Below are 19,988 nucleotides of genomic sequence, written 5' to 3' on the forward strand. Positions count from 1 at the left end.
AAGAAAGGATAAAAAAAATCTCCAAATGTGGCTGTTAGGGATCTGGAAAGAGTCGTGTCTTTCAGTTCCCAAGTCTCCACAATAAAGCTTACACACTAAGTTCATCCCAGTTGATTTAGGAGGTATGAAAAGTTGAATTTTTTTCCTTCCTAGCTTCACAAATGTAAAAACGTGAAGATTTGTAAATTTACAATTAATGGTATGTTTGATCATATGAGCGTGAGATTGAAATGAAAACATCCCTCTGCCTACTGTTAAGTGAGGAAGGGTTTTTTTTTATTATTATGTGGGCTTGTTTTTCTTTCAATACTGTACAGACCTTGTAAGGTATTGATATTGTGTATTGCATGTTTTTTGGTGGTTTTAGAGAGATTCAGCAAATAAACGTGGTCAAATGCCAGGCCCTCTATATGCTCAGCGTTTATTATAATACTGCTATAGAAGAATAGTAATATTCTTCTATAGCATATAGCATATGCTATCATTCCTGTTCTACAGTGACGTTCTGGTGACATGGGAGAAAAAATAAAAATAAAGATAAAAATTGTGGTCACAATTTAATATCTCGTCGTGGCCATGACTTAATAATAGCAGCTAAATTTAATGTCTCTTGCTAAGAATTACTCCATGACTAATCTAAAGTGTCTGAAGAATCTGATTCCCAGATTGAAATGAAATGAAATTAGATCCAATTTGTCCATTATTATCATTATCAATGGTTATTATTAATTTTGTTATTAAGTCACAAATTCAACACAATTCAACAAGTCCTGGCCACAATTTTTTTTTTTCCCCCAATTCACCAGACAAGCTCCATTACTGTTGTACTAATATTTTTTTTCTTTCCCCGAAGTATTAAATTGTATGGGGGGTACCACTTGTAATTTAATTTTAAAGGTTCCTAATGTGGAATTTTTTTTCTAAGCAAGCTCATTAAAGGTTGAGGATTTCTAAAATTGATATTCATCTTCAGCCTGTCTGAAGATGTATTAATAATGTCTGTACACCCAGCCAACAGAAGTGTCTACAAGACTACTATTTTGTGAATCATAATAAGAAAGCTACAAGGTATAATTGAGGTCATTACATATTTGAAGGCACTCTGACTCTCCTCAATGACAACCAAAGCACAATGCCATATATTCCCAGATTGTAGTTAATTAACACCAATATAAACTACATTAATTTTAATAGACATACTAAATGTAGCTAGTCAAATCTAAATCATTGAATTAAACTTATCAAGTGAGTTTTCTGGTTCTAGTGAGTGCACGAGGTTGGTTCGATTTTTCTAACTGAATAGCTGACAAGGGCGGGGCTCATGCGTGATATTGTTTATATAACAAAGTTTTCACTTTTTGGAACACATAAGTTAAAAAATAAATGAAAATCTAGACATAGTTGCATTTAGGAACTTTAATCTTAAGTCGGGCACCTTTCGCTTAAGCTTTAAATGAACGGAGCACCGTCTGCTCTCTAAATTCCTGCCGAGCGCCGCCCGCGTAGCGCCATTTTGAAAGTGTAAAGCTTGGAGGAGGCAGATGCGAGGGAAATCTCAAAGTGCAGTGCAAAGTCTGTAGACCAGTACTGAACGCTGTGTGTTAGTCTTTCAGTGTTGTAAAAAAGTAGCTTCGTGGTTTAAGCAACCGTTGGACTGACGGCATTTGGAGTTAGCAACAGCCTCATTCCTCCACTGCTCCTCGGTCAGAACCACCCAACCGACCCGGGTCAGCAGCACTGCTTCAGTCCAGGGCCCGAACCTGCTACAGAGAGCCCAGTCCCTCACCATGGCAGGTAAAAGAAAACTGTCAGAACGTACGTATGAGCTATTCTTACTAATCATCATGCTTAATAGCACACATGCTGCTTTAGTCTCCCTCTTTTGTGGTTAAGAGCAGGAAGCTAACTAGCAAGCTAGGATACTGCGAGATTCCCGTGTGAATCCCTTACAGCCTGAAAGTGAGCTAACCTAACACATCCCAACTTCTTGTTCAGGAGGATTTTCTCCCCGCAGTTACAATGTGCAGTTCGTATGAAGTCGCGCATGGCCTTGCTGTCGCAGTGCGCTGAAGTAGCTTCTAGCTATTCAGTGTGTTACCTTTGGCGGTGGTGTGTCAAAACTTAAGGTTCGTGTTGCGTGCAGGGCCCGGGGGTGGGAGCAGCGATGTGCAGTGGTGCTTCTCTCAAGTCAAAGGAGCGATGGATGACGATGTGGCTGAAGGTAAGTACATTTGGGCATTATTGAGTCTGAATATGCTTCCTGTTTGTCCCCATTTACTTAGCATATTTTCTTTTTGAGTTACGTGAGTGACAACTCTGGGTTCAGTTCCACCCTTGCATTGTGATTTCATAAACAAACTACTTACTACCAAAGTGCTTAAAACCATTTTGAGTCAGTTTATTCCACTTTGCAGCAGGACTCTAGATTATATTAGTTTTGCTGTGGTTGCACTGATGCGCTAAAGCTTTCTGGTTAGGTGCACACACTTTTCACCTTTCCTTTAAAAGCCTATTTTTTGTCATATTCTGTTCAGATTGACCTCAATGTAAATAGGATTGTGGTGGTATTACAAATAAAATATAAAGAAATGCTTGGTTGGTTTAGATGGACTCTGAAACCTCCCATATTTATGTATTTTCATTCATTGTGCATGTAAACGGACGTAAACATCATCACATCTCCTAAATTGTCAATTATTTTGTTAAAAAAAAACAAAACAACCACAACTTCATTACACTGTCCTGCAGACTGCTGGAAAGTAGTATTTATTGGAGTTATATGAACACATTTCCTTACTTTGGCTAGATTAGTAGAAAATTACTTTAAATAATCAGTTGTCTAATTAGGTATGAAATGGCCCCATCAGATGCAAATTCATGTTTGGTCCAAAATCCTGTGCTCAGATGCAGCTGCAAAAGAACAAAAATGACAACAGAGCTCAAATAATCAGCATCTTTATATAACATTTATTTTGAGGTGTAAAAGAAATGTTTGCTGCTTTATCCATTTCGTATTCTGATTTACCAAACGGACAAGATGCATAATTGTCCCTTTTCCTCCGAAGAACTGATAGTCTGTTTATTACAAATATACAGAATCCATTTTTTTTGTCTATTTATCTAAGAGGTCCATTTGCAAAGTTTAGGATTTCAAATGTTTTATGGTGTTTGCATGTTTTCAGCACTTTGTTCTTTTACTTTCTAGCCATACAGATTGAAGCTATTTTAGGATTTCTGTTCGGTGTCTTTTATCGGTCCTTGTCATCTTCAATGCAAACAAAAAAAGAAGTGTGTGTGTGTGTGTGCAGTACTTAGCCGAGGATTCGGAGTTGTTTTTAATAAGCTGTAACTGAGAACAAGTACATGTGAGAGCTTCTGCTTGTGGTAATGCATGGCTGCACAGATGTTACAGTTGTAGTTTATTTAGACCTTGCAAAGATTCCTCTGCTTCCGTCAGCCTCTCTTTATCGTACACAATGGTTTGCATGGAGCCAGGTCGTATCTGGCACTTGGTGTGCTGCACTGGAACGACTCCCATTGTCTTCATTAAGGGTTTCCCTGGCACATACCAGTGCCAGCCTGTAAGTGAATATCAATTGTTGTTGTCTGGTATGCAAGTGATGCACAGCTGCAGATGGAAACAAACTTTTTTTTTTCCCCAGTTGTGTACAGTGTACACTGATTTTCACCAGATTAAAACACTTTAGTGCGTCAGTGTCGTGTTGTGACTTCACCATGCTCGATTTAGTCTTCATCAACAAATGTACTATGCCTTTAGTGCTGTTTAGTAATTTTATATGTTTTCATATTTAGTTGGTTTTAATTATTATAACTGCCTTTACAGCTGACATTATATCTACTGTTGAATTCAATCACACTGGGGAGCTGCTTGCCACTGGGGACAAAGGAGGTCGTGTTGTCATCTTCCAGCAGGAGCCAGAGGTATGTGATTCAATTACAGTGACTCACTGAGGTATTCTTACCCCTTGAACTTTTTTAGAGTTCCTCTTTTCAACCACACACTTGAATTTGCCCCACTGGGAGTTCAAAATGTTAAAAAACAACACAAAGTAGTGCGTGCTTGTGAAGTGGAAACAAAAAGATGCATGGTTTTAAAAGTTATTTTTACAAATACAGTAGAAGTCTGAATGGTTTGCAGTCTATGTGTAATAAACTTAGTCAGTACATTATAGAGTCATCTTTTAAGTGTTTTCAGGGTACGTCTCTGCTAGTTCTGCACATTTAGACTCTGACTTTCTGGCACACTTTTGCAGAAATAGATTTAAAAATTGATTTAAAGCAGTTGTGACTTTACGTAGATCTTTATTTAGATTTAGATATAAACTTTGTGAGGGTCATTTGAGCACATAGAAATAAATCTAAATTTATTTATGAAGCCCTTTTGGTTAAAGTGTTGAACAGAGCAACAAAGACTAATAGAACTGGACAAAAAATTGACACATTCAAACAAACAAAAAATGAAGTCAATATAAGTAGCAAAGCAATCCAAGTAATAATAAAGCAAAATAAAAATAACAAAACAAGATTATCAGAAATTTAACTATCACAATGTAATAAAACATATCAAAGAGTGAGACTGAAAGTACAAAACCTATAAACCATTATATGTAAATGGGTCTTGAAGCTTGACTTAAGCACAAGTAAGCATTCTCTGTTGACCTCTGACATTAATTAGATGAATTGGACTTTTAGTGTTAAGAGTAATCAGGTTTTTACTTGTAAAAAAAAAACACAATAAGAAGCATTGAAGTTTGCAGTTATGCAACATAACATAAAGATGTTCAAGGGTATAGATACTTTGATATGGCACTGTTAATAATGCATTTCTATCAGAAACATCTTTCTCTATTTAAAATTAATACTGTGCTTGAAAACAAAAAAAAATAAACATTTTCCCAAAATTTTGTTCAGAATTACTTTTCAACTTGAGTCATTGTTGAGAACGTTGTCTATTTTTATGCAGAGTAAGAACCAGCCACAGTGCAGAGGAGAGTACAATGTTTATAGCACCTTCCAGAGCCATGAGCCTGAGTTCGACTACCTGAAAAGTCTTGAGATTGAAGAGAAAATCAACAAGATTCGATGGTTACCTCAGAAGAATGCAGCACAGTTCCTTTTGTCCACAAATGGTTAGTAAACGTTTTGATTCTAAATTATTTCAATCAATTTTACAGGATAAAGTTGGTAATGTTTTCTTTTTTTACTCCAGACTTTTTCATCTGCTTGAGAAATATTCAGTGTAGCAGTCAAGTGGTCTTGAGTTTCTTTTGTCACTAAAATGTGACTGATATCTAATCTTTTTTTTTTCTTGGCAGATAAAACTATCAAGCTGTGGAAAATTAGTGAGCGAGACAAGAGACCAGAGGGCTACAATTTGAAGGAAGAAGACGGTCGATACAGAGATCCTAATTCTGTCACAACACTACGGGTGAGTAGTAACCGCTGTCTTGCATTATAAATATAAAGTACTAGTATAATATTAGGGCTAGATTTCGGGTATATCATGTTTGGGAAGTGAATAGTTTTAAACGATTTCCATTTGAAACGCATTGCTTTCCTTTCACTAAAGTTGTGTGTTCCTCCAGGTACCGGTGTTGAGGCCCATGGACCTGATGGTGGAAGCCAGCCCCAGACGAGTGTTTGCAAACGCTCACACGTACCACATCAACTCCATATCAGTCAACAGTGATCATGAGACCTATCTGTCTGCAGACGACCTGCGCATAAACCTCTGGCATCTGGAGATCACCGATCGCAGCTTTAGTATCCTTTTGGTTTTCAAATCCTCATGTCTGTCGCATAGGCGACGAGGAGTTCTCCAATCAGGACATTTGATCTCTGATTTCAAGTCTTGACACTCTGCGAGAGGCATTTGCTGATACTTTGTCCCAGTTTGATACTTTATATAAATCTGTGATGTGAATATGGTAAAATATCAAGCTATGTCTCATCAATATACAAAGCTGATATAAATATTGTTATGGTGTCAAACTCAAACTTATTCATTAAGGATGCTTATGACATTGAAGCCATTTCACTTTCTCCTGATTGTTAATATGCACCTCTATTTAATTTATATATATACTAGAGATGCAAATTTGATGCAAATCATTTGTTTCTAAAGATATATATCTCAACACATACAGCTGTAGTTTTGAATAAACACACCCAACGTTGCTATGGTAGCATGTTATCTGTTTTGATGTGACAACTTTGTTAGTTTGGCTTGTAAAATATTATAATCTGGTTCTTGTCTGAGTTAGTAATGAAGTACTCCATGGATTAATCTCTTGATCAATATTATAATCAGATATATACTGTACGTCCTACGGCAGGCATTTCTAACTTTTATCTCTTGCAATTCACTATTTAAATACACATTAAGATCTATGATCTGTTTTTCAATCAGATCTGTACATGCTCAAGCATATGTGCATATCCCAGCCCATTGTCTAAAATTAGTTTTGAATGAATTGTCATTTATTATTTTGGTGTTGCCTGCAGCACCATGTTACAGACTTTAGTTTATCTTCACAAGGTGCTTGTGGAGAGAGACTGTCATGCCGTAGTTCAACGGCATGCCAGATTATAATCTTTAACGTTTATCTACGCTTTTTGAAACCATTGATTTGAAACCAGATTAAAATCAAGGAAGATGAAATCCTTTTAGAAATCCTGAGATGGAAATAAAGCTTGGTTGATGGTTCACTGTTGTGCAATACTGACTCTGTTTACTGGTGGTTAATTCACTACATCTCTTTTCCATTGTAGTCCCAAACTTGTGGTATTTCATCTTGATTTCTCAGATTTTCCTCTTAATATTTCCTGTATTCCTCTTCAATCACACTTAATGTAAACAGAAGCATGTTATGTAACTGCATTCAATGTCCCCAGTGAAACACATGACCACTAAAACAATATGCAGTTACATGAAGCAATGAGTCAGATTTTTGCCTAGAATTACTATTCATTTTTCCTTTTTTTTTTTTAACTAAGTCATGCCATGCTTTATATTGCCACAAGAGGTCACTAATGATCTAAAAGATGCCAGGATAGCTGTTGTAGTAGACAAAAGTTTGTGTTTGTTTTTTATGCCATCTTGTTTCTTTTTGTCTTGTCCTTCTTTCGAGTAGCTGTCGTTTTGGACCTTGACCTCTGTTTTTCAGATATTGTTGACATAAAGCCATCTAATATGGAGGAGCTGACAGAAGTGATCACGGCCGCAGAGTTTCACCCCGACCAGTGCAACACTTTTGTTTACAGCAGCAGCAAGGGAACCATCCGCCTGTGTGACATGAGGGCATCAGCACTGTGTGACCAGCATGCCAAAAGTAAGTCGCTTACAACAAATACATGTTTGAGAGAAGGAAAGGAATACACCATATTCCTTTCATCCCAATTTTGTTGTATTTGGATGAGAAATATCTTAATGCTTCACAAGACCCAAAAATTTGTTCAGAGAGCAAAAGTTCTGGATTATTTTTTAGTATGCATTGTAATTAACACCATTCGAACTAAAGTGTTAACTTTTTGCTTGAGTTTTATCATGAATCTACTTCTCTGTTGGATGTCCTATATTGAAGAGCTTTAAAGTTGTTGATCTTCATTTTATTTTTTTGTATTATTTTTTTTTTTTTTTAACCCCTCCAGGGGGTCTTTTGTGGGCTCTAGTGTCCCTTATGTGACAGTAGACTGACAGGAAACAGGGAAGGAGAGGGGGGAAGACATGCGGCAAATGTCGTCGGGTCCGGGAGTTGAACCCGCGACGGCCGCGTCGAGGACTCAAGGCCTCCAAATACGGGTCGTGCTAACCGCTACGCCACCACGGCACGCCCTGATCTTCATTTCAGATTATAAATGTTTGTTTTCGTTGGTATTGTGTTTTTTTTTACTGATGCAACATAGTGAATGAAACTAAAGCTATATATATGGAACAGCTTGTTTCCACTATGTAGTTTTTAAATCATTAACAATTATTCGGAAAAGACACACACTTTAGCCCATTTTAAGTTTTTCTCCTAGGATCTTATTTTTATTAAATTGTGGCTCTTACAGCATTAAATCAGCAGAATAACATCTTAACATGCATTCTTTTCTTTTTTTTTTAAATCTGAAGTGTTTGAGGAGCCAGAAGATCCAAACAACCGTTCATTCTTTTCTGAAATCATCTCGTCCATCTCCGATGTCAAGTTTAGCCACAGTGGGCGCTACATGATGACGCGAGACTATCTGTCCGTCAAAATTTGGGATCTGAACATGGAAACCCGACCAGTAGAGACATATCAGGTTTGCCGCTGCAAATATTATTTTTATTTTTTATGTTTTGGGTGGAGATCCGCCAATCAGATATTTGTGGCCAGTTTCAGATTTTTGCTTTTTGTAAGAATTTGACCCAACAATATAGATTTTTAGCCATTCCGATTTGTCTGTCAATTCTTCTCTGACCCTTCAGGTGTGAACAATTTATTATTCATTTATTAGTAGCAGTAGCAACGTCACACCGAGTTTGAGAGAAAAGTCACTGTAAAATGGGGTAACTAACACCAAATGATTAGGTGTAGAGATTTAAATTTGTCTTTAGCATTTTACGTTTAGCATTAGTAAATGTGAACGGTATTTCCATGAGCATTACCTAGAGAACGTAGATCCTTTTATTAATCAATAAAAAGATTGCAATTTTGAATTTCCAGCCTGCTTGTGACAGATCAGGTCTAATAAAACTGAAATCTGGTTAAATCAAACCACTAACTAATTTTCCTGTATTTCTCTACCTTTTAAGAGAACAAAAAACCCACAATGTGCTGTTTTCCCTTTTGCTTCATGTGATTCACTGTTCTATTTTTCCAGGTGCATGAATATCTCAGGAGTAAGTTGTGTTCACTTTATGAGAACGACTGCATTTTCGACAAGTTTGAATGCTGCTGGAATGGCAATGACAGGTTAGTCCATCAACCTGAACCTGCAGTTCAGCTGATATTAGCTGAACTGCAGATACAATCAAAAAATTATTTTTCATCTCCTGAAATGCAAAATCATTCACAAATAATACCCTTTTTCCCCTTTTCCATGGATTATTATTGAGATCAGTACTAAAACTAGATCCTAAACAGCTCCTCATGATTGTCTGTTTCCACAGCGTTGTGATGACTGGTTCCTACAACAACTTCTTCAGGATGTTTGACAGGGACTACCGACAGGACGTGACCTTCGAGGCGTCACGGGAAAACAGCAAGCCGCGGTCGGTCCTGAAGCCTCGCAAAATAAGCACAGGTGGGAAGCGCAAAAAGGATGAGATCAGTGTAGACAGTCTGGACTTTAACAAGAAGATCCTCCACACTGCCTGGCATCCGCTGGACAACATCATTGCTGTGGCCACCACCAACAATCTGTACATATTCCAAGATAAACTGAACTAAAGTCCATTAACCCACTCAGATCCCAATTTCTTCTTCTGCCCTCTTTTGCTCTCGGATTAAAACAAAATCCGTCTTAGGCCAAGCCCCTAAAACTTGATCAGATCTGTCCTTTTGATTATGTGAGAAGACTTGCTTTGTAAATGGTGCCACACATCCAGTCAGGCCATAAAAAAGCATCATAGTGGGCCGTTAGTTTCTTCCATTAGAAGCACTCCATCCATCGAGCTTCCATTTGTAACTCCACTACATCCCAAACCAAAGGGAAAATCTACGTTTTATTGCTTGTTCGTGCCATATTGACATGATTCATTTGTCTGTTATTCCTACTAGTTAACTTTCTGTTCTTTTTGGTTTAGTCTTTCTGTCACCAAGTTTATTTTTGTACTGCCCTGATTCATCAATACAAAGCTGTCAAGTCTTTCATTTCCCCAACAAGTATCAAGTTGCCAAGTTCTTTCCCTATGTACTGTATGATTACTGTTAATGGACTAATTTAGCATTTCATTATGTTTAGCTCATTGTCTAAAAAAAAAACTTTGGATAAATGATATCAAAGCTAACAGAGTACAAATATTTCTGATTTGTTTGTTTGTTTTTTTTTAAATGTTGACTCAGCTGCTTGTTTACATTCATCTCTCTTCTTTAAGAAAATCTCCTGGGTATGATTTTACATTTCTATAACACATTGTATCGAGTGTTTTAGCCATTTGCTTCGATATAGGATACATCCCGCAAACAACTTTGATTCCTCCAAGAGCAGTCTGTTAAAGCGGGCTGTCATTCGAGTTTAATGTTCGCCGCACTCTCAAGCAAGCGTGCCCATATCGGTGACAGAGCCATGAGATGTCCTTGAAATTTTTATTCACTCAGGTTATGGGACAGCACTAGAGAAATGGGTGTAAAACCAAAATGTATGACAGGTTTTCTTACAGAAGTGTGTTATATCACTGTAATTCTGCTGTGGTTGAGTTTGTAGTAAATGGAAGTAGGTGAAATGTTCCTTTTCTACATGTGTCAGTTTTGTCATGCTGCTCTCAAACTGTTTGATTTCCATTTCCCCAGGCCAAGCTTCATCTGCCTGTCAAAGCATCCTTTTTCATGGCGTTGCGTATTGTACAGAGAAAGTGTAGAAAGATCAGCAGAGGTGCACTTATCTGGCTGATATGAGCTGAACTGCTGATACAAATGTTATTTGACTTTAGGTTTTTATTTTTTATTTTATTTTTATTTCTTTTTTTATACTTTGAATAGCAGAAAAATGTTGCAGTTTGTTTTTTTGGGGTTTTTTTTGATAGATATAACAGTTTTTAATCCAAAAGAAAATTAAGTGCAGCACAGTATGTACTGTTGGTTAATGCATTATTTAGACTGAAAATAATTGGGATTCTGAGTTTGATTTTGGGAGGCGGGGTTCTGTTTTTATCAGTGTTTGACCTGCTAATCGCCACCCGAACCGATCAAGAAAAACATTTTCTGATTCCATCTCTGTTAATCTTAAGTTTCCCATCACTTCCACTTAAGATCAGAAGGGAAAAGTTTCAGACAGAAAAGCTTTCCATAGAAGTCTGGATACTGCTCTCACTTATTTGATGTGATTCTTTACCTAACTCTTAGATCTTACCAAATAATGTTTTTGGGAAAAGTATTACAAATATCACTCTACCATAATTTGCCATGGAGGTTTTTTGTTGCATCAAATGATGGCTGATCATGCCAAAGTATCTAGTCTTTATACACAACAAAGATGAAGCTCTCTTGCAGACAAAGTGCCCCTGATCCAGCAGGTCCAGCCTTGCAGTTGTGTGGGCAACCATGCTTAACTCAGGACAAAAACCTGTGTGTTATACATATATATATAAATATATAAGATGATTCCCTGTGCCCCCATTTTTACTCTTGTGTGGCCTGTGGCACCAAAACGTTGTGCTGCTCCCAGCTCACCTTCGGTGTATGTTGTGTAGTTGCAGAAAAATTGTTTATCATCTGCATCTAGATTTTATTTGTAGATTTTTCTATATATGAAATGTTTTGTACTGTACCTGATAAAAGAAGAAGAAGAATCACTATAGCTGATTTATTTTTGTATAAATTAAGGCAATATCATTACAGTCTAATCACTGTAGTTTCTTTACCTATCTGCCTCAGGCTTACTGTGCAGGGCAGGTCATTAGAAAGTCAGGTTTCCCTTTGCTTTTTGCCCGTTATAACAGGTAGACGCATCAAAGGAGTGCATCAGGTATGAAGCGGGGTGCCCAAAGAGAAGTATTTTCAGGTGTCAGTACCTCCTGCCTGATGATGAGCACTATTACTGTACCCTGGCCAAATATGTTTTTTTTGTTTTTCAATCTAACTTATTTAGAGGGTTCAGCATTTTCATTTCATGTGAATCTTAATATTTGGTTTATGTGCCATAGTTTTGCTTGACGAACAATTCCTCTGGTTGTGAAAGACTACATTGAAACGGCATTTTCATCCTCTTTGCGGCTAGCCAGGTCACTTGACTACGTGGAGCGATGATTGTTGATCTATGTGGCACGTGCAGCTCTCTTTTGCAGACTTATTTAAAGAGAATCTGTGAAGCACTTCATGTGCGGCTTGGCGTCAAGAGAAAGAGGGTCACCAGTTTAAGCTAAAGCGCCATGCGTTGCCTGCTCCAGCTCACGGTCCATGTTGCGTAGAAAACTTGATGGAACTGCGACTGTACATTTTCTATGAACAGTCAAAATGTCACAAAGAAGGTACAGGTTATCTTTTCCAGTTCACAAACAATACGTTGATGTTTTTATTCGGGCACTGAGCTTCTTCGTCCACTGGATCATATTTGTGAAAGTGAATGTGTCACTCTGTTCTCAGTATGATTATTAACTAATGTTGAGTTCCAGTCTCTCAGGGTTCTGGGTTGTGTCTTTTGATAACAAGATAAGTTTCTAGTATTTTTATTTTGTGCAACTTTCTTTTGTTTTTGTAATGCAAACTTTGTATTTTGCCTGTTTTTTCTTTCTGGATAAATGAATCGTTTCTATTTCAACTCCTTTCTTCCATTTATTGAGCGAATCTCCATCTTGTTTTAAAATAGAAAATAAGCGATATAACATTCTTGTGCATAATGATGCATCAAGAAACTGCTTACCAATAGAAACTGGTATTAATCCGAGCAATTAATAAAAACCTCTTCATCATTCTCCCTACGTTGTCTTAATGCAAGCTGTCCTTCGAGGCTCTAATGAAAACAGCAAAGATGTTCACAAGAACCCTGTTGCCATTATTATTATTATTTTTTTTTTTAGAGCATTACCAATAAATAAGATAATAATCAGTTACACTTGTGAAACTTTCTGGTTCACCCAGACTGCTCAGGGGAATCTTCTGCTGCTCTGTCCCAAACCTTACACCTTCAAGAAAATGGGATTATCAGAACTGAAACAAAAACTTCTATTTTGCTGTAAATCACCTTTGTGTTTCTTTCTCTCCACAGATGGCTTTGATGCACAACCCCAGGTTATTAAGTAGAGTTTCCCAGTGTGCACATTGATTGTGCATATCATTTGCTAGAGTCGAGTTAAACGATTTCGTCCACTTGAAGGAGCATTAAAACATGTCTGATGTATCACAAGAATGGTAAAACAAAACGCACGTTGTTTCTTTTCTGTGAATTTCATTATTTTTTGTGTGTGTTTTATTTCAAGGGGATGAAGAGTTTTGGAGATCTGTTTGGGAATAACTACATATTGTTCACTGTGCAGAGTTGTTTGTCAAATGAAATAAGGTACAGTGTAGATAACATGTAATAAGGAATTTCACATTTGAATAATTAAATTACTGTGCTACTTTATTATTACTGTTTGAGTTTTTTGGGAGGGGAACTTTCATCTCCATTACAATAATATTTGTGATTAACTTAATAGGAAGTAGTGCACATGTAGGAATTTACATTTTTGCCCATTCATCCCATCAGCTTTCAAGTCATAATGGAAGCTAAACATGTTTTGTTTTCTAAGGTTAGCTTGAATGTAGCTTAATTCATCTTCCAATTAACTCTGATCAGCCTCCCTAGCTGACGATGGGGAAAAAGCATCCCCATCTGTGATGCTGTAAGCCATCCGTCGCTGTCAATAATCAAACTGCTCCTACTCATCAGACTGCAACATCTAAATTACAAATACATTTTGAACTCAAAATTAGCCTTTCCATACAAGCACTTTGTAATCCACACATTTACCTCGCACGGCGGCGATACATTTTACGTTTGTGTGCATTCTTTAACAGATTACATTTATACTTTCTAGTAAACAATTTAAAAAAAATGTTCACTGATCCCGAGACTGTCGTTGAATTCTCGAAGTTGCGCCTGCGCAGACCCTAGTTAAGCGTCAGAACTATAGTCAACAAACATGTCTACCGCTCCTGCTCCTCAAAACAATAACGAAGATCCCGGACTGCAAGGTAGGTCGTCATTGTACGTGGTACGTCTTCCTTCATAAAAAAAATTATTCGTATCTTCCTTACTAATGCGTGAGAATATAGTTACAAAGGTGTAATGGTAAAAGTTAGATTGGGGATGGGATTTCCTTGTCTTCGCGTTGGGATGGAGAACATATTCTGTACGTCACAACAAATTAGCCAATCGTAGCACGGCACAGCGTTGGTTGACACCGGAGCAGCCAATCATTGCTAGAGGTCTGGGTGGGTTTAGCTTTAGCCAAAAAATGAAAACAAGTTTGGTACAAAAGGCGAATTTAATTGTAACGTTTGTTCCCTTTAAGATATTTTTTCTTTAAAATGTGCACAGATGTATCGCAGATATTTAAACTCATTATGTAAAACTCCGTACTTTCAAAATGCAGTTATCTTGCAGCATAAAATGTAAAAAAAAAAAAAGAAAAAAAAGTGAGGTCGCATTTTGCTTGAAGGTAAACAAATAACACGCATGTAAATATGAAACTTTAGCCTTGAGTGGAGGCTTATTAATGAGTCGGGGTATTAGGACTCGCTTTGTGTGTCAGAAGGCAGCTGGAGCAGCGACACGACTCGGCAGGTTGGCTCCCGCTGCTCGCCACAGTTATGCAAGACCCCAGAGGAGCAGTGATGTCAAATTGGTCAGAAGATGTGACGTCGAGTCAGCTTTAGTTCATCCTCAGACCTATAATTTCCAACCAGCTCAAAACAGGACAGAGGTGTCTCATGCCATCACAAGGTTTTACATGCCGTACTCAGACAAGCTGATTACATGACTCTGCTTGTGGGGCAGTGGCACAAAGACCTCCATGCTGCCACGGTTTCTGGTCACCGGATGCACCATGGTTGAAACAGTATTTTTAATGTGCGTTTGTATAAATCAGGAAATCAACAAACAGTTGGGTGTTTTTCCTCATAAAGCAAAAACTCCTAGGGTTCATTATAAAGAGAGTGACACAATCCAAGTGTTTGAGTTTAGTTAACGGTACATATAAACTCAAAAGTTCAAAAATGTAAAATACTGCATGAGACCAATTTTGAAAAAAGTATCTTTAATTTAAAAAAAAATACTGGCTTTTTGGAAAGTATTTCAGTGTAGTGTATGCACTCAATACTTTGTTAAGGGCTCCTCTGTGGTTGTGCTGATGTGCCATTTCATGTCTTCCACTTGACAATACTTTGCAAATTATCTAGAAGGTTTGATTCAGGAAAGTTTACTGCCCTATTAAGTACAGTGATACTATGTATTAAACCATTTTTTGGTACTTTAGGCAGTGTGGGCTGATGTCAAATTCAGATGGAAAATGGAAATCCGCATCCCCATAAAGTTTGCCAATAGAGGGAAGCATAAAGTGCTGCAAAACTTTATGACTTTGCTGACCTTGTACTTGGTAATGCATATTGGCTTCTTCTTGAGCATCCATGCACAGACGTTTTCAGGGCGGAGACTGTAACTGTTGCATTGTGGTACTTCTGAACCAGAGATAATATCAGAAGTATAGTACCTGCTAAGGAGAGAAAGCACTGGACTGTTGCCCAGTGATTCAAGGTTCTCTTTTCAGATAAAAGTAAGTCTTGCATTTTATTTGGAAATCAAGGTCTCGGAGTCTGGGTAAAAAATGAAGAGGCACAGAATCCAAGATCCAGTGATAAAGTTTCCACAGTCAGTGATGATTCAGGGATCCATGGTGTTTGCAGCTGTGCTTGTGCACCTTTTTCTGTGCTATATTCAGTTTTCCTTTTAAATGTTCGAATACAGCACTTGGCGAACAACCAGCTACTTTGACAATGACATTTTCTAGCTTGTCCTGCTGGAGAACTGTCAAGTCAGCAGTCTTCCTCGTGATTGCGTAAACCACAACAGCATTTCTGAACAAAAAAGTTTTTTTTACTATTGGTCCTATGCTACATTCTAATTTTATGAGAAACTGAGTGTTGAGTTTTAACCATTGTCATTGAATTTAACAAAATAAAATATTTGAAATATAGCACACAATTTGTTTTAAACTTTTTAAATCCTTATTCTCATTATCAAATGTAACTTTTTGATGATGTTCCAATTTGTTGTAGATGCACTTATAGGTCAACAATTTGTCATGTGAAAGATGACTGTAGTGTTAACTGTGTTGTTGATTGGGTTGCATCTACACACATTAAACCTATTTTGCCTTAATTTCGGTGTGTTTATCGTTGTGTTGCAAAGGCTCCTGGGTAGAGCTGGAGCTGAATGGTAATACAGGGGCAGAGAGTAGGCAGACCAGCCAGCTGACACCACCTGATGAAGACCAAATCAATGCAAATGCAGGCATGAGTCAAAGTCTCCACCCTCTAGAAGAGGGTGAAAGTGACGAAACCCTGATTGGAGGACTGGAACATGTGCCATCGTCATCTTCTATCCACAACGGAGACATGGAAAAAATACTTCTGGATGCTCAGCATGAGTCCAGCCCAAGTAATTCATCCTGTGAGAGGTGGGCCACTCATTTTCTTTACTATTTTCAGTAAAACTTAAGTATTGATTTTTTTTTTAAATATACACTGTTGCCAACACACTCACAGTCCTCACAGACCACCAGGTTCCGGACAGGATGATGGCCAGATAACATTTGATGTGGAGATGTCCAGTCCAAGAGGCAGTCAGGTAGGGGTACCAAGAGTACCTGGCAAAAGTACTGACAACTGTGGAACTTTTTTTAATGAGTTTTGTAACATCAAACCACATATCTGCATTAACTGGTGTCACACTGTATATGTAGTCATGCTGATTATGTGGTTGCACTCCACCGGATTGTTGACACGGAGTGGAGGGGTGGGGAGGGGCTTTATTGCAAATGCGAGTCACCGACTTGAATCTAACTCAAAATCTAACATGCCACGGTTTGCTTGATGCCAAGTATAAGCTACATATGTAGTTCAAAAGATATGCAGCTGTAATTCTAGCAAAAGGTAAGGTGGTTCTGCAAAGTATTAACTCAGGATAGACGGATACAAATGCAAGCCAAACTTTTAAAATGATATGTTGAACAGAGACTCTGCTAAAGCTTTTTGGGGGAGGATTTCTTTCCACATCTTTTTCCCTTTATATTTCCAGTCAGAGGACGATACTGCAGACATGGACAGAGAGGATGACATCTTGATGAACAAAGAAGTTGATTGGGTGGCCAATTGGTCTAGTAGGCCTGAAAACATCCCCCCAAAGTTAGTATGCTGGCAGGCTCAGAATCAGCTGCCCATCGGCATATTTTCCTCAGTGGTCTCAGGAACAACGTTAACTGGTTGTGTGATTGTTCTTCTCAGGGAGTTCCACTTCAGACATCCCCGACGTTCAGTGTCTTTGAGTATGCGGAAGAGTGGCGTCATGAAGAAAGGTGGCATCTTCTCTGCTGAATTCCTAAAAGTTTTCATTCCTTCCCTGCTCATCTCACACATGCTGGCTCTTGGCCTTGGGTAAGATGGGACATCTGTTAGTAGTTTTAAAATATTTCGGGGATTTTCTTTGTGAAAAGATTGCTTTTCTTGTTTAGTTAATACTTTCTCAAAAATCATATTCTTATGCATGGATGTAGGAATTACTAACAGGACAACAATGCAAATTCTATGTCTATCTTCACAAAGAGGGACTAGAGAAGGAAAATTCCTTAAAATAACATTTAAATCAGATATGGAAGGTACCTTGTATGAATAAAGTTACTTATCTTTGTTTTAATTATTTGTCCTGTATTTTCTCATTTTTAATAAAAAAATGTTGATGTATTTCACATGTTTGATGATTTTATTTTAGGGTGTACATTGGGAAAAGAATTGCCACAGCCGCCACCAGCTCCTACTGAGCAGAAGATGAAGCAGTGCCTGGGTGTTCTCCTGTCTCCAAGCCTCCCAAACGCCTCCTGAAGTCAAGCTCTCACTGTGTGCATCTGTCCTACACCCACGTCTTTCTCTTCCAATCTGCATTAACTGGTGTCACACTGTAGATGTAGTCATGCTGATTATGTGGTTGCACTCCAACGGATTGTTGACACTGAGTGGGGGGAGAGAGAGAGGGGGCTTTATCGTATATGCGAGTCACCGACTTGAATCTAACTCAAAATCTAACTTGCCACGGACCTTATGTCAGGTGGCATCAAGTTGAAGTTTTCTTTTGTGTCTTGATATTGAACATATCAATTCTGGTATTTCTGCTGAGCTACAGGTTTTCTTTTAGGTAAAAAGCAGAAAGGAAGACGTATGTTATTTATGCCATAACTGCTTTATGAACTAATTGACTTTGGGGAACCAGAGAGACTTTGATAGCTTGAAAGTTTATGACTTTAAGGCCCACTTCACACCAGATTAAGGCCACCCTACAATCCCCAGGCGTTTTAGGGTCATTTGAATGTTGGTGGATCGCAGCAAAGATGGAAAACCTCATTTTAATGTGTTCCTACTAGTTAGAACATAGGTTTTCCTGCTGGGTTGTTATCCAGTACTATTGCCTTGTGCTTCATATGATCTAGGATTCCTCAGTCTGCAGAATTTGGAGGTTTCTGATGAATGTTCTGGTTGATATTTAATGTTGGGGTGTCGTCTCTGTCTATTGTGAACAGGGCCTTACTTTCAAGGTGCAGTGAACTGCTGTTCAGAGCTGAATGCTGCAGCACTGCTTTTTTTTTTTAAAATTCACACAATTTTGAGGATGGTATTCATAACATGTTGTTCCCCAGAGGGTTTCTATATAAACTTTGTTGAGTTGCCAAGCATAAACATTATCCTATTATCTTGCCCCAAAATGTTACTATGAAGAGTTGGCATGCTTTATTATAGTGGCATCTAGAGTGGAAGATAATATACCAGGCCAAAAGCTACTTTTATGTATTTTTTTTTCTGACATATCCCCTTTTTTTAACATATAGGAGCAGTAGCAACGTGCCAAAACATTTACCTTTCACCACTGCACATTGGTGGCCTATCCTATGCGTTCTGATTTGTTTCTTTTGTTTTCTTATATGTTTATATATTTAATTATGTACTTGTGAAGATTAATTTAAGCTGTGACCTTCCCCATGCTATGTACACGTCTCAACATTGTATAACTTGTTTATACATTGATTATTCATGCATATATAGTATATCTTATGCATTGTGGCAATGTGAGTATTGTGTTTTTGCTCAGTTGCTAGGGCTTTAGCTGCATAAATCACCACCACTGAGGAAGATATTTTCTGGGGCCTATTTCAGAAATGTTATCTAAGTTTAATCTTGGTTTCACTGTACAATAATTTCACCTAATATATATGATATTATGTACAGTGTCTGTGGACCATCTAAAGATGATATAGAAATTGTTCATTAAGGTATGCATTTCTGTATGTTGATGCTCATTGCATGGCTCCTCTGTTGGATTATAACCATATAAAAATATAAACTACAATGTACAAAATTGTCCATTTTGGTTTCAGTTCTAAGCTGTGATGTGTGATTTGGGTTGCCAGCTTATAAACTGCAAAGTTGGTCCTAACAGATCTATGTACAGTATGTCTGTGTGGCGTGAAGAGCATTTTGGAATTTAAATATGATTCATACAGTAATCATAAATTAATATTTAATGAATATCACAAATGGGAAAGCTGGAGGTTTCTCAATAACCCTGAATCTCAAAATGCAATATGGTTACTACCCACAGCCTGTGTGGACCTGGGCTGTATGATATATAAGCAATAAAACAGCTATGTTCTATATAGATTTTTATGATTGCAATAATAACCTAACATGACTCATTTTGTCATGTTTTGTTTACTTTCCTTTTTATGTAAGAGCACACACTGCACAGCATGCTGTCATGGTTAGGTCCAGAGATTGCAAAAGCAAAAATTCAAAGAAAAAATAGTGATTAAGATAAAAATAAAATACTTGAGAGTGTGGCATCTTGGAAGAAAAGTACACAGGAGCTAGATATAGCTTGAAACCCAGCTTACTTAAGTGGACAACACTGAAACAAGCAAGACAGAAAGCAAAGCACACAAGCACACATTTAGACGTGAGCATTTTAGAGAGACCATTTACATTAACGCGCATGTTTTTGGACAGTGTAAGAAAGCATGATTGACTGGAGAACATCCA

The 19,988-nt window shown here is 37.7% G+C and overlaps 2 protein-coding genes across 3 annotated transcripts; both read left to right on the plus strand.

Moving 5' to 3' along the window:
- The first annotated feature begins 1,503 nt into the window (after positions 1–1,503).
- Positions 1,504–13,269, plus strand: ppp2r2aa (protein phosphatase 2, regulatory subunit B, alpha a). Of its 2 annotated transcripts, none has more exons than XM_032577916.1 (10): positions 1,504–1,815; positions 2,144–2,221; positions 3,845–3,942; positions 4,985–5,150; positions 5,337–5,449; positions 5,607–5,784; positions 7,188–7,352; positions 8,138–8,307; positions 8,869–8,960; positions 9,158–13,269. In XM_032577916.1, exons 1-10 carry the CDS (start codon positions 1,788–1,790, stop codon positions 9,435–9,437), a joined length of 1,368 nt encoding a protein of 455 aa, XP_032433807.1. In that variant the 5' UTR covers positions 1,504–1,787; the 3' UTR covers positions 9,438–13,269. The 2 variants fall into 2 exon arrangements, with proteins under 2 accessions (XP_032433807.1, XP_032433808.1); XM_032577917.1 differs by having other exon boundaries at positions 1,504–1,794.
- Positions 13,270–13,766: 497 nt separating this feature from the next.
- On the plus strand, positions 13,767–19,388 carry bnip3la (BCL2 interacting protein 3 like a). Its single transcript, XM_032577918.1, has 6 exons — positions 13,767–13,880; positions 16,096–16,363; positions 16,452–16,533; positions 16,984–17,090; positions 17,190–17,339; positions 17,674–19,388. The coding sequence occupies exons 1-6, from the start codon at positions 13,829–13,831 to the stop codon at positions 17,720–17,722; spliced, it is 708 nt and encodes a 235-aa protein (XP_032433809.1). The 5' UTR covers positions 13,767–13,828; the 3' UTR covers positions 17,723–19,388.
- The last annotated feature ends 600 nt before the right edge of the window (positions 19,389–19,988 follow it).

This window comes from Xiphophorus hellerii, chromosome 12, assembly GCF_003331165.1.
Source record: "Xiphophorus hellerii strain 12219 chromosome 12, Xiphophorus_hellerii-4.1, whole genome shotgun sequence".
In the NCBI taxonomy this organism is placed as follows: Eukaryota; Metazoa; Chordata; class Actinopteri; order Cyprinodontiformes; family Poeciliidae; genus Xiphophorus; species Xiphophorus hellerii.

Bases quoted from the DNA above. Each gene is read 5' to 3' on its own strand.
- ppp2r2aa (XM_032577916.1), top strand. From the start codon at position 1,788: ATGGCAGGTAAAAGAAAACTGTCAGAAC. The intron at 1,816-2,143 runs GTACGTATGAGC...TGTTGCGTGCAG, and splicing joins TAAAAGAAAACTGTCAGAAC to GGCCCGGGGGTGGGAGCAGC. The intron at 3,943-4,984 runs GTATGTGATTCA...ATTTTTATGCAG, and splicing joins TCTTCCAGCAGGAGCCAGAG to AGTAAGAACCAGCCACAGTG.
- bnip3la (XM_032577918.1), top strand. From the start codon at position 13,829: ATGTCTACCGCTCCTGCTCCTCAAAACAATAACGAAGATCCCGGACTG. The intron at 16,534-16,983 runs GTAGGGGTACCA...TTATATTTCCAG, and splicing joins CCAGTCCAAGAGGCAGTCAG to TCAGAGGACGATACTGCAGA. The intron at 17,091-17,189 runs GTTAGTATGCTG...TGTTCTTCTCAG, and splicing joins CCTGAAAACATCCCCCCAAA to GGAGTTCCACTTCAGACATC.